Raw genomic sequence first — 14,347 nt, forward strand, 5'->3', positions numbered from 1 at the left:
AATTGGGGGTTAAATCACCATAAATGATTCCCTCGCGCGGCACCACTGCTGCCCACTGCTCCCCTCAACTCCCAGGGGGTGATCAAGGGTGATGGGTCAAATGCAGAGAATACATTTTACCACATCTAGTATGTGTGACAATCATTGGTACTTTAAATTAAATACACCTCAAAATACATTTGGAATATGCACATGTGTAATTTGGAATATGCACATGTGTAATTATGTATCAATAAATCCAGTAAGATGTTTTTATGATCTTTTATTTTGTAAACAGGACATGAGTCATAAATAAATAACTTGAATGCTAGCAAGTACACAACTTTAATGAGATGAACAGCATCAATATGCTAACAGTGTTCAGCTACATGCTAAGCTAGGCTAAGCAGCTAATAACTTATTAGAGCTCTTATTTTGAAGGAGTGCTGCTGGTTGACAGCACACTCAAACACGTGGAATGATGGATGACGGCCTACAGCAAGAACCCTCTTGACTTTGGTCCATGAGAACGCAGGTCAGAGGTCGCCTCAGTAGTTTGGTCAGGTTCTGCCTTCAAAATGGTGACCTTTGACCCCGTAAGTATGTTGAACATCAAGTTATCAGGGTCAAAGGTCACCATTTACAAGTACCCCGTACTCTAATAATGACGGCCTGGGGGTTAAGGGTCAAGGAGCGCGTGCGGCCTCAATGGCGGGATCGCTTGGTGGGCGGTGTCTCGCCACGCTCTGATAGGCCAAGTCTGCTGAGCTGCGAGTGGAAGAACTGCTGGAGGCGGAGCCCCGCCTTGGCCTCGTTGGTGTGGCGAGCGTTATACTGAAGACAGTTGGAGAACATCAAGTCCACGTCTGCCATGAACTCGCCTGTCTCAGACACAGACAGACACAATTTAAAGCAACACAATGGAACCATTTCAGCTTTAAAATAGGACCAGATGTATTAGCCTGGATGCTAACATGCAGTGGTAAGTACGTGATACAATTTTTTCAAGTCATAAATTGCAAGATTTCATGAGGATTTTTAGACTGGTTCAAGATTACTTAGTCAAACATTTGTTGACTGGATAAAAAATACCCCTTGCCCCACAGTTAAGATTGGTGCAAGACTGCTCCCCTATAGACAGACATTTGTAGACTGGTAAAATTACTACTAGTCAGACATTTTTGGACTGGTTCAAAATTACTTAAAGACCTGTGTAGAATGGTTAAAAACTACCCCTTGGCCGACAAACACAGGTAGAAATTCAAGACTGCTTCCATTTAGAAAGACATTTGTAGACTGGTTCAAGATTACTCAAAGAGTCAGAATTCTGTAGAGTGGATAAAAACTACCCCTCGGCTGACAGACACTGGTAGACTGGTTCAAGACTGCTTCCATATAGACAGACATCTGTAGACTGGTTCAAGACAGACATGTGTAGAATGGTTAAAACTACCCCTTGGCCGACAAAGACACAGGTAAGACGGTTCAAGACAGTTTCTATATGGACAGACATTTGTAGACTGATGAAACTATTACAAGTCACAGACATTTGTAGACTGGTTCAAGACTGCTTCCATATACACAGACATTTGTAGACTGGTTAAGAGATACCCCTTGGCCGACAGACACAGGTAGACTGGTTCAAGACAGTTTCTATATGGACAGACATTTGTAGACTGATGAAACTATTACTAGTCACAGACATTTGTAGCCTGGTTCAAGACTGCTTCCATATACACAGACATTTGTAGACTGGTTGAGAGCTACCCCTTGGCCGACAGACTGGTTCAAGACTGGCAGATGTTCTACAGACCTGCGGAGAGGTAATGGCAGTTGTTGACCTTCTCTCTGATGGTGCTCAGCGCCATGGGCTTGCTGATGATGTCATAGTAGTCTGGCACCTGCACACCAGAGCGAGACAGGAAGTGGCGAGGCAATGGCAAGGCAATGAGTGGTTGCTAGGCAACAAGCTCACCTGTGTGCGTGATACCAGCTTCATGAAAGGCCAACTGTCCTCGTGGCGGACCAGCTCCACGATCAGGAGCTCGCACGCAGAAAGCTCATGGACGCCGTGGTTCCTGCCGGACGAGCGGCGGCTGGACGATGGCGAAGGGGGAGGGAGGACGGGCTTGCAGGGCTGGGCAGGTGGCGCCGTGTCTGAGGGGAGGAACCAAGGAGTGACAGGTGACGTGATGTTCTCAAACAGCAGACACAACTTTACCTGCCGTTGTCTTTGTGCGACCCTCCTTTCTGCTGCTGTGTTCCTGGTTCTTGCTGGCGGTAGGCGGGGCTTTGCTAGTGCTGGCCTTGGATGCAAGGGGCGTGGCCTTCTTGTCCAACGGCCTGCGATGGAAGGATGGCACACGTTTAGGCTGCAGTAACGGCTGCGGGATGGCTCCGAGTGATACCCACTTGGAGGAGGTGGCGTCTTTCACATTCTTGGGCGTGGCTTGCTGGCTCCTGCTTCTAGGGGGCGGGGCCTGACTTCTCTTGGCACTGTAGCGGAACCATTGGCTATTTCAGACTAAAGCAGCAAGCATTAGCAGCTAGCATGATGTCAGCGCTCACCTGGCTACAACTTCCTCCTCGTTGGCCTCTTGCATCTCCTGCTCAGACTCCTCCTCCTCGTCACGCCAAGGACGCTGGTGAGAGGGAAGGCGGACGGATTTCTTCTTGGGCCGACAGTCTGGACAGAACCAGTCTCCTTCGGGGACGGACTGCGGCGGAGGAATGTTGCAGACGGTCAGCTGGGCTAATTGGTTGCGGGGATGGTGCGTCCTCACCTTGAGGCGGGGCCTAAGGCAGTGGGTGTGGTGTCCTCGGTCGCAGGCGTCGCACAGCAGCATGTTGTCGGCGTCTCCTTTGCGCCGGCAAACTCGGCAGCGAGCGTTGAGGACGGAACGAGACCACAGAACGCTGACCTCCAGGCTGGACAGGTGCACGAAGACCTGGGACAGACTGGAAGAGGACAGCAGGGACTCCCTCCATCGCTCCAATACCGACTTGGCCACACGACTGCTGTCACTGCCATCTGATACGCACACAGGTGTACGCACGCACACAATGAGGCGGATACAGCTACACACAAGCGACGGTCACGTGATCGTCCTCACCCTCACTGGCTTGGTCCTCGTCTCTCTTCTTGCTCTTCTTCGTCTTCTGTTCTTTCTTACAGTCCTCCTCACCTGCAGGGGGCGGACCAATAGTTGGGTGTTGCGGGAGCGTTTTTCAAACCGTACCTGGGCGTCCCATACTCACCTAGTGGGGGTTTGAGGAAGCGTCTTTCGATTCCGCGCTCTACGTGTGATAGCGCCTGAGCCAGACTTTGGACCATGATGTTCCCTCGGCCGCCCTCCGTAATCTTGTCTACCTGTGGTCTGGACCAACAGACACACCTGTCCACAATCTGGTCTCTTTGCACACCTGTCCCTCTGCAGCATTCGTACCTGGGAGTGGAGTCCACCTCCACAGCGTCACGTGGTGCGTTGGTCCCTTGGTCAGGACACAGCAGTTCGTAGTTTCCCGCTTCCAAAGCCAAGCGCCAGACATGTCGGTCCATCACCTGCAAGCCAGTCAGCGCCGCGTCAGTGTGACATCACGCCAAGACTGCTTGTGCGCTGTTGCGGGTCTACCTTGACAGTTCCCAGGCTCCCTTGGTGGATGCGATCTTCCAAGTCCAGCAGCAGGTCTCTCAGTCTGGCCTCCATTAGGGTCTGGGCTGGTGCCGTGCATTCTGGGACGGACCGGGAGGACTCGGGATCGTCTGGATGGAAATGGCGAGCGTGTTCGAAGCTCCAGCGGTGAAGTGCGGCATGCGGTGTACTGACCTGCACAGGTGTACTTGCTGCGCTCGCAGGTCTGCAGAACTTCCTGCAGATGTTCTCGCTCCTGCAGCAGCGCCTCCTTCAGGCCACTTTCACGATGACCTCGCGGGTTCAAGGCATCTATCAGCTGGTCCAACTCCTCCACCGAACTGTAGAAGAACCACTGGCTCGGACGGCTGACTGGCGATTCACAGGAGGACAAGGGGACAGGGCTTGAGCCAACGCTAGAGAGAAAAATAATTTGGGTCAGAACTACAATCAGACGCAACAATCCAAACCAACAACAATCATAATCTTCAGTTAAAAAACAACAATCAGCAAACAACCATACAATAAAGAACCAGTAATCAGATTACAATAAAAACCATCATTAGCAAAACAACAATCTACCAACAATCAGATGACAAAACCATCAATTAGAAACAACAATCGAAACGAAACAATTGGACAACAATCGCACAAAAACAACACATGAAGAGACAACAATAATCAGACAACAACCGGATCCAATAACCAGAAACGACAATAATAAGAGACAACAAACGATTGGAACCAACCACCACACGCAATAACAGCACCTAATCAGAAACAAAAAGTCAGACACAACAACAGACAATCAGAGACAACAACAATCATACACAACAACAGACAACAATCAAAAACAACAACAGCTGGAAACTCCTTTCCTGACCTTCCTTCTGCAGGCTCCTGCAGGTGGTGGTCGCCGTCCATCTCAACGGAGGTGTCGTGGGTGTGTTTGGGGTGGGGCCGCAGCATGTCCTCCGTCAGGCCAAAGTTGTCCTCCTCCACCAGGAGTGCTGAGGCTGAGGAGAGGAGCCAGTAGCGGCGGTACAGGCGATCCCTGCCCAGTGGCTGCAGGCTTGTGCACGCCGCTGCCTTTTGGATACGCACCTGTAGCTCTTGCACCTGCAGGGGTTGTGGGGTGGCGCTATTGTGAGTGTGCAGTGATGGACACTTCCACCCTCAATAGTAAAGGGGAGGGGCTAATATCGGTGAAACAATGCTACTGAATGCTTTGGCTCAGTGTCATATTGCACATGCCCAGTATTGACGTACAAGTCACATGACACCTAACGCACCTTCTCCTGCTCTTCCTCTCGTTCCTCGGTAGTCAGGCTGGCGGGGGGGCATGGCAGTTCTTTGGGGTCAGAGGTGGTAAGCGAAGCTCTGTCCTCAACTGCGAAGGGCATTAAAACTGGCGTTTGCTGTGATGTCACTTCCTGTCAGGGTGCTGCCATACCTTTGTCGTGGTCCTTCACTTCCTGCTCCTTCAGCTTCAGACGCTGCTCATGGTCCCTCAGGCGCTGCTCCTGGTCCCGCAGGCGCTCCTCTTTGCGAAGACGCACCCTGTAGGGGAAGGGACGCAGTCCGTCATGCTCAGGGCACGCTGGTCAGCCAGGACATGCGCGCTTACTTGTGTGCCGCTTCCTCACGCTCGCGCCGGTGCTGCTCGGCCCGCACCTCTCGTAGTTCTTGCCTGGCAGCGCGCTGCTCTTCCAAGCAGTCCTCGATCAGGTCCCTGCTGGAAGCCAGGGACAGCAGCTTGCCTACCAGAGCCTGCAGGACACTCAGCTTCTCACCTGTTTAGGTGCACACACACGTTAGAAGGACGAGTCTGGCGTCGGCGAAGGTGACCGCCAGCTGACCTGGCATCAGGTCATAGACGGACGTGCACGCCAGCCTCCTCATCAGCGCCGGCCGGGCCTGACACAGTTCCACGCACGGGTCGTCCGCCAGTGTGAAGCCGCCTTGTTTCTGGTAGCGGAACTTGGCGCTGCTGTGATTAGAGTCGGCGCCGGACGCCAGGATGTAGAGGCGGAGGATTTCGGAGAGCGTGCAGCTGTCCAGGTCCACTTCCTGTAGACTGCGGCCCAGGTGGAGCTGAGGCCACATAGCGGCTGAGGACGATGCGGTGCTGACGGCTGAGTGGGCGCCATCTGTGTCGTGGTCGGGAGCTTCTGACACATCTGTACACACACACAAAAAAACACACATTCAGAAATGCACACACACAGAGACACCCTCCCCCCCAAGTGGCAGGTGTTACCTTCGTCTTTGCTCAGCTCCTCTCGCTCCTCGTCCAGAGCCTGAAAGATGGCGGTCATGAAGAAGAAGAGCATCTCACAAAGAGGTCCTTCTGGATCAGAACCCACCAAGGCCTCCTCAAGAACCTCTGCAGGAAGAGACCATTGAAGAACAAACAAAGAAGAAGAAGAAGAAGAAGAAGGAACAATTTCTGACCGAGAGAAACTCCGTCTGGGAACTCGTCTTTCAGTCCAAAGTCGTCCCCGAAGGCCCGCAGGAACTCCAGAACCATAAGTGCCTGTCCAAAGAGCTGTGCTGGTAGACGAGTCCTCACGGGGACAGGACTGGGAAGGTCCTGCAGGACAACAACAAACTGAAAGCTGGCTCTGTGGTGCCTTCACTGACCTAGATAAAGTGCTGCGTTCAGGTACCTTGAGGTCATCACACTCCATGTCTTCTCTGGGTTTGTTCCACAGCTTCAGTCGCTCTGCAAACTTCTTCTTCTCCTCCTTCAGCTTCTCGCGCTCCTGAAAACATTTGATATTCTACAACCATCCCAAACATTCTACAACCTTCCTGAAACGTTCTACCACCTTCCCGAAACATTCTACAATGATGAAGATGAAGTCCTCACCTGATCTTTCTGCTGCTTCCTGTGCTCCTTCTCCTCTTTCCTCTTCTGCTTCTCCTCCTCAAACTTTATTCTCTGCTCCTCCTTCAGCTTTTCTTTGTCCGCTTTCAGCAGTGACGTGCTGGCCTGCACACCATCAACACACAACACCATCACTACACAGCACCATTACTACACAGCACAATACCAACATAACACCATCACAACACAACACCACTACTCAAACACCATCAACACACAAACACCATTAACACACAATCAACATTATCAACACACAAAAACCATCAACACACAAACACTATAATTAAATAACACCCACACACAACAGCATCACTATACAAAAGCATCAACACAACACATTCACTACACAACACCATCAACATAACACCATCACAACACAAACAACACAACACTATTTCACAAACAACACCATCACTACACAAACAACCTCATCACTACACAAACACGATCACTACACAACACAAAACAGTAAAACACAACAACAACACACAAACACAACATCTACACGACAAGAGTCACAACACAACACCATCAACATAACACCATCACAGCACTATCAACGAAACACCACTACACAAACACCACCATCAACACAACACCGTCACTACACACACAACACCATCAACACACAAATACCATCAACAGACAACATCACTACACAAACACCATTACTACACAAGACCATCATTACACAACACCATCACTACACAATATCACAACACAAACACTACAATCAACACAATACCATCACTGCACAAACCACACCATCAACATAACACCATAACAACACTATAAACACAACATCGTCAACACACAAACACCTCCATCTACACACAAACACCACTATCAACACAACACAATCACTACACACACACACAACACCATCAACATAAAACCACCACAACACAAACACCACTATCAACACAACAGCACTACACAAACACAGCACAATCACTACACACACACACACACACACACACACAACACCATCACTACACGACACCGTCAACACACACACCACTATCAAAACACCACACCATCACTACACAACACATTGACTACACAACACTGCACAAATATCATCAAAATGACACAATCACTACACACATGATTAACATTAATCAATACACACACACATTATCAACATTACACAATCACTACACACACAGCATCAACATTACACAATCACAACACAGACAGCACCAATATTACACAGTCACTACACACACAATATCAACATTACACAATCACTACACGCACACACACAGCATCAACATTACACAATCACTACACACAAAGAATCAACATTACACACACACACACACACACACAGAGATTCAACATTAAACAATCACCACACACATGATCAACATTAATCATTACACACACACACACACACACTTTATAAACATTACACAATCACTACACACACAATCAATATTACACCATCACAACACACACAGCATCAACATTACACAATCACAACACACACAGCATCAACATTACACAATCACATCACACACAGCATCAACATTACACACAGACAACATCAACATACCACAATCACTACAAACACATACACACAGAATCAGCATTACAAAATCAATACACACACAGCATCAACATTACACACACACACAATCAACATTACACAATCACTACGCTCACACAGCAACATTACACAATGACTACACACAGATTTAGCATTTAACAATCACTACACACACATACACAGCATCAACATTACACAATCATTACACACATGATCAACAATAAACAATCACTACATACACATACACAGCAGGGTTTCCCGCAGTGCTTTGTTGTTAAGGCGGCACCGCCTATACTAATGTCTTAACAAGCTGCTGCGCTTCGTACTGCCTCTGCCAGTATGTCTCTGCAGAACCCAGCATTGTCCCACCCAAAGAACCATCTGATTGGTTACACGCGGAGCGGTAACAGCCAATCAGCAGTGCGTATTTAGAGCGCATGTAACAACCAATCAGCAGTGCGTATTCAGAGCACATGTAACAAGCAATGAGCAGTGCATATTCAGAGAGCATGGAATCAGTGCTCACGGCACAGGCAGAGAGGAGAGACGATGGTGTGACCAGACAGGTGTTTAGCAGGTGAGCATAAAATTATAATAAACACCTCCCAGTCTAAGACTAGTAACCTCACTATATGCCCGTTGACGTTCTAGAAACATAAGTGGCAGCTCAGCTCGCTCAGTCCTTGAGGTGAAGGCTAATTAGCTTTTAGCGTAACGTTAACTCACTGTGCGGTGTGTGTCTGTCTGAGAGAAAGACAAGCATTATTGACCTACAGTTAACAACTAAGTTATTTCACTTTGCCTTTTTCTGTGTTGATTGAGCTGTGTTGAAGCAGCAAAAATCAACATTATGTTAAAGAAAGAGTTTCCTGAAGCTGTCTGATAGTTGATATAATAATGTAACTGCATCATAAAGCCTACATGAACTCCATTGTGTTCAGGGATGAATAGTGTCTCATATTGCTATTGTACTATTTTTTCAGCTATAGTTACATTAATCATTGGTAATGTAGCAGCCTAATTTTGAATGGCAGGGTCCCTGCTATCACATGTTGATAAAAATAAAACATTTACATCATAAAAATTGACTACATGCTTCCCAAATGCTGTAATAAATTTAGCATATATCAGCATGTGCCCCCACTTTGAACTTTTTTTCAAACGCTTACTTACAGTAGTAAGTCATTATTTTGACTTTGTAAGTCATTATTTTGTCATTACTTTGACTAATTACTAAGACGTAATAATGACATACTTAGTATTTCAGGTAACTAGGACTTTTTGTGTATAGTTTTTATTTTACGGAAAAAATATCGAGATATATATAGTGTATCGGCATTCAGCATATGTAGCGGAAAACACAACCAAAAATTGTAGGCTTCCGACGAAGCCGGCCTACTTTACCGCGGTCTGTAGTGTATTGCTCCCCAAGGCTGTGGTGGCAGCGATGAGATGGAGACTTGATGGCGACAGGCCGAGTTACGCTGTTCCGTACACCCACCCACCCCCTTTCCCCTGGAGAGACACCACCTTAACTAACACATTTTCTGGGGGAAACACTGCACAGCATCAACATTACACAATCACTACACAAATGAAGATTAAACAATCATTACACACACACACACATTATCGACATTACAAAATCACTACACACACCATCAACGTTACACTATCACAACACACACACACAGCATCAACATTACGCAATCACTACAAACACACACACACACTGTATCAACTTTACATAATGACTACACACACACACACACAGTATCAACTTTACACAATCACTACACACAGATACACCTTTTCACAATCACTACACACACACAGCATAACACAATCCAGGAGTGTGTGTGACAATTATTGGTACTTTAACTTTATCAATCAATACACACACACACACCATCAACATTAGACAATCACTATACACGCACACACACACACACACACACACACACACACAATCACTACATTCAAACAGCTACATTACACAATCACTACACACATCATCATTACACAAAAACTACACACACACAGCATCAACATTACACACGCGCACACCATCAAAATTACACAATCACTACAGAAAGACAAGGCGTAATCTTTACACAATCACTACACACACACGGTGTCAACTTTACACAATCACTACACACACACACAGCAACATTAACCAATCACTACACACGCAGCATCAACATTACACAACTACACACACACACACACACACACACAGCATTAACACTACACAATCACTACACACAAAGCATCAACAATACACAATCGCGACACACACAGCATCAACAATACACAATCACGACACACACAGCATCAACATTACACAATCACTATACACACACAAAGCATCAACAATACACAATCACGACACCCACAGCATCAACATTACAAACACACACTCAGGTGACCAGGAAGCTCCTCTCACCTGTACAGGTAAGCCCTGTCCCTGCACCTTGGCACCAGGACTGCAGGGAAAGTGCGGTGGCTCGTCGGGGAAGAAGTGTGAGAAGTCATGCTCGGCCAGTCGGTACTTGACCACGCTGGAAGTCTGCCGCACAGGAAGTGACTTCAGAGGAGAAGGCGCAAGGAGGCGGAGCTCTCACCTTGACGCGGATAGTTCCGTTGGCAGGCTCACAGTGTTGCTTGAAGAGCAGCTTCAGTCTCTCTCGTGACATCACCTTCTTTCTGCGACTGAACACACCTGGCGTTAAGCACCATCCACACCACCTGTCCTCCACTCACACATGTGTCACCTGATCTGATCGGCTCGGACGGCGAAGGGCGCAGCGCCTGCGTCCTTGATGGCCCTGACCACGTACTTGAACGCCGACGGAGTCAGGGGCGTCTTCCCGCTCACCTGTGCCGCGGCTCCCTGGAATGCGTCGCCCTCCTCGTCGCTGTCGCTGATGACGATGGCGCTGCCCACCTGGGCGGACTCGCCGCGGCCGTTGGCGGAATGTGGTGGCAGCACCTGAAGTATCTCACACGTGTACCTGAGGCACACATGATTAGTCCTCATTTGCATATTCACAGACGTCATGTGCGGATTCTACCTGTCGCTGTCGTGTCTGCCCACGTCCACCGTCTCGCCCACGAAGAAGCGCTCCTTGACGAAAGTTAGGACGTCCTCGCAGAGCTCGCTCAGCCGGCAGCGCTGGCCTAGCGCCGCCAGATGCAGCAGCGGCGCCATCAATGCCGGTGGAAAGTTGCGGAGGCTCTGCTTGGCTCGGCGCTCGCTCTCCACCGCCTCCAGGTAGGTAAGCCCCGCCCGGCCCGTCAGGGCGCAGCTCCACACCAGACTATTGCACAGGATGGTCCTCTCGAAGAACTCACTGCGGGCACAGCACGGGTGAGGAGGCGGGGCTAGGAAGACTAGGTAGTCTCCATCTTGGATTCATTCGAGCAATCAATCAGCATAGAAGATAACAACGACAGCTAAAGCTAGCTTAGCCAGCACCTCTTGCACACAATCATTGAAGTTTAGCTTGTTAGCATAGAAGCGAACGCTGTCTTAACTAACACCTGTTACACAATCACTAAAGTTTAGCCTGTTAGCATAAAAGCTAACAAGGGCAGCTAAAGCCAGCTCATCTAACACCTGTTACACAATAAATAAACTTTAGCCTGTTAGCATTGACGCTAACAACCACAGCTAAAACTAGCTTAGCTAGCACCTGTTGCACATAATCAATGTAGTTTAGCCTGTTAGCATTGAAGATAACAACCACAGCTAAAGCTATCTTAGCTAACACCTGTTGCACACAATCAATGAAGTTTAGCCTGTTAGCATTGAAGCGAACAACCACAGCTAAAGCTAGCTTAGCTAACACCTGTTGCACACAATCAAGGGAAGTTTAGCCTGTTAGCATTGAAGCTAACAACCACAGCTAAAGCTAGCTTAGCTAACACCTGTTGCACACAATCAATTAAGTTTAGCCTTATAGCATTGAAGCTAACAACCACAGCTAAAGCTAGCTTAGCTAACACCTGTTGCACACAATCAATTAAGTTTAGCCTTATAGCATTGAAGCTAACAACCACAGCTAAAGCTAGCTTAGCTAACACCTGTTGCACACAATCAATGAAGTTTAGTCTTTCAGCATTGACTCTAACAACGGAGGCTATAGCTACTTTAGCTAACACCTGTTACACAAAGTTGTGTGGAAGTTGCAGGGTCACGTGATCCAGGTGAGAACTACTTGACGTACTCGTAGCTGCGGAAGACTTCGTGCGTGGTGCGACAGAGAAAGACCTCCTCGTCCGGGCTCAGGTCGGCCGGAGGTTCCTGGCGGATGAAAGTTCTCCTGTGGAGGAGCGGCATCGCTCGGAACAACAAAAGTCAGCACAAACGCACCAGGAAGTGGACTATCGAAGCAGACTTTCTATCGGCCTCAGCTGGCGCGGGGTCTCTTTTGTTAAGGCGCGCGAACGCGGCGGCCGCGTGGAGACCAAAGAGTTGTCTTTATGTGCCTTTTTCCGGTCCGACACAAACAGAAACTTCCGGTACCGGGCGCACCTTCTCGCGCTGAAAGAAAGTAGAGCTTTATTACGTGGTCCCGGTCTCGGTCCTGGTCGAGTGTTTGAGGACAATCCGCGACACGAAGCGACAGTACCGGATCACCGCGGGCTTGGTGACCAAGTTTTCGTTTACTTCACGGACCGCAACAAAGCTGGGAAATATCCGCGTGCAAATGTCTGGTCCCGTTAGGAGACGTCAAATGACGACAAACGTTTCTTTGCTCTAAAGTGTTGTCGATATGACGACGGTGGCCGCGCCAAGCTTTACTTGGAAAGGTTTGCAAAATGTCGCTGTTAGGTTTCCGACAACACTCGGACCACTTCGTGTCCCGTGAACGCACCGCAGGGGATTATTTATGGGCGGGGCTTAACAGTCAGACAATGCAGCCACTGGCTGGTCGTCACACGGAACGCTATGACGTCACTACATGACAGTACAGATGTTCCTTTAAAAGAAAATAATTTTAAAAAGTATATTGTGTTCAATCAAAGATATTAAATAATCATATTTATATAAATAATTGAAAATAAATTATAGACGTTTTTGGGATCGATTGTTCAATAACTAAAAGAATAATTAAAAAACGTATATTTTTGTGTTTAAATTAAAAGTATATTAATAATAATGAAAAACTTGTATCCATATTTTGTGTTTGATTGTTAATTAAAAGTATTGATATTTTTTGTTCAATTAAAAGTAAATTAAATGAAAAAATAAAAACAATAAAAATTAAAGTTTATTTTTTTGTGCAATTAAAAATATGATAATTCAACTTTTATTTATATTTGTGTGTTCAATTAATCATCAAAAAAACTTTTAGTGAAATGTTTGTGTTCTACAAAGTAAAAAATACGTTTTTGACATTTTTGTTCAGTTGTTCATTAAAAAATAAATAATAAAGACACTTATATTGATTTTCTGTGGTCATTTTTAGTTAAAAAATAAATACATAAAATGTTATAGATATTTTGGTGTTTTTTATTGTTCAATTGAAAAAATAACCAAGCTTTTAATTGTAATTCTAAAAAAAAAATGTACGAATGGATCTGTATTGAAAGAGGCCACTTATGTCAATTCCTGGCCACGTTATTTATGAACAATTAAACAATGAATATACAAACAAAAATTCAAACTTTTTGATAAGAGGTTGAGGAATTTACATGTTGATATTAAATACAATATAAAGAAATAAAAAATAAATTCGTCAAATAAAAGGCAAGTTTTGATTATCCATCCATCCATTCTTTTTATACCGCTTATTCCCTTTGGAGTAGCGGGGGGCGCTGGAGCTTATCCCAGCTACAATCGGGCGGTAGGCGGGGTACACCCTGGATAAGTCGCCACATCATAGCAGGGCCAACACAGATAGACAGACATTCGACTAATTATTTAAAATCAGAAAGTCAGGTGTCATTCGAACAAAATCAGCTTTTTAGAAATCCTCCTGGCAACAGAATAATATTAACCATTTCTAGTTATGTGAGACTATAAAAATGTGCATGTGCAGCACATGGATACAAATCCTTTGTATGGAGATACACAACTGTGTTTTAGACAAGGAAACTATGCCGCCCTTTAGTGGACATACATCCCTGCACACAATTTGCTATTAAGCTGCACCATTTTGGACTAAATAAAATATATAGTTGTTCTTCTTTGAAAACTCGATTATTGATAATGATTTTGATTTGTTGGTTTAGGGGAAGGGATTGTGTCATATCGTAAATTGTAAGGAAATAGGCTAATAAAAA

General features: G+C 46.5%; 1 protein-coding gene across 1 annotated transcript; it reads right to left on the bottom strand.

Annotated features, from left to right (window-relative positions):
* Nucleotides 1-247: 247 nt before the first annotated feature.
* baz1a (bromodomain adjacent to zinc finger domain, 1A) lies at nucleotides 248-12,937 on the bottom strand. The gene is made up of 26 exons (XM_061894847.1): nucleotides 12,286-12,937; nucleotides 11,131-11,409; nucleotides 10,831-11,070; nucleotides 10,681-10,768; nucleotides 10,503-10,625; nucleotides 6,484-6,606; nucleotides 6,281-6,376; nucleotides 6,066-6,204; nucleotides 5,872-5,997; nucleotides 5,471-5,791; nucleotides 5,239-5,404; nucleotides 5,065-5,171; nucleotides 4,904-5,001; nucleotides 4,495-4,730; nucleotides 3,807-4,027; nucleotides 3,612-3,742; nucleotides 3,426-3,541; nucleotides 3,238-3,356; nucleotides 3,093-3,164; nucleotides 2,763-3,010; nucleotides 2,548-2,696; nucleotides 2,392-2,475; nucleotides 2,201-2,322; nucleotides 1,955-2,136; nucleotides 1,793-1,880; nucleotides 248-860 (listed from the first exon to the last, which is right to left on the bottom strand). The coding sequence occupies exons 1-26, from the start codon at nucleotides 12,396-12,398 to the stop codon at nucleotides 685-687; spliced, it is 3,963 nt and encodes a 1,320-aa protein (XP_061750831.1). The 5' UTR covers nucleotides 12,399-12,937; the 3' UTR covers nucleotides 248-684.
* Between the last annotated feature and the right edge of the window lie 1,410 nt (nucleotides 12,938-14,347).

Source organism: Nerophis ophidion, linkage group LG03 (assembly GCF_033978795.1).
Source record: "Nerophis ophidion isolate RoL-2023_Sa linkage group LG03, RoL_Noph_v1.0, whole genome shotgun sequence".
In the NCBI taxonomy this organism is placed as follows: domain Eukaryota; kingdom Metazoa; phylum Chordata; class Actinopteri; order Syngnathiformes; family Syngnathidae; genus Nerophis; species Nerophis ophidion.

Bases quoted from the DNA above. Each gene is read 5' to 3' on its own strand.
- baz1a (XM_061894847.1), bottom strand. From the start codon at position 12,398: ATGCCGCTCCTCCACAGGAGAACTTTCATCCGCCAGGAACCTCCGGCC. The intron at 3,011-3,092 runs GTGAGGACGATC...TGTGCGTATCAG, and splicing joins CGAGGACCAAGCCAGTGAGG to ATGGCAGTGACAGCAGTCGT. The intron at 2,323-2,391 runs GTGGGTATCACT...CTTCCATCGCAG, and splicing joins AAAGACGCCACCTCCTCCAA to GCCGTTGGACAAGAAGGCCA.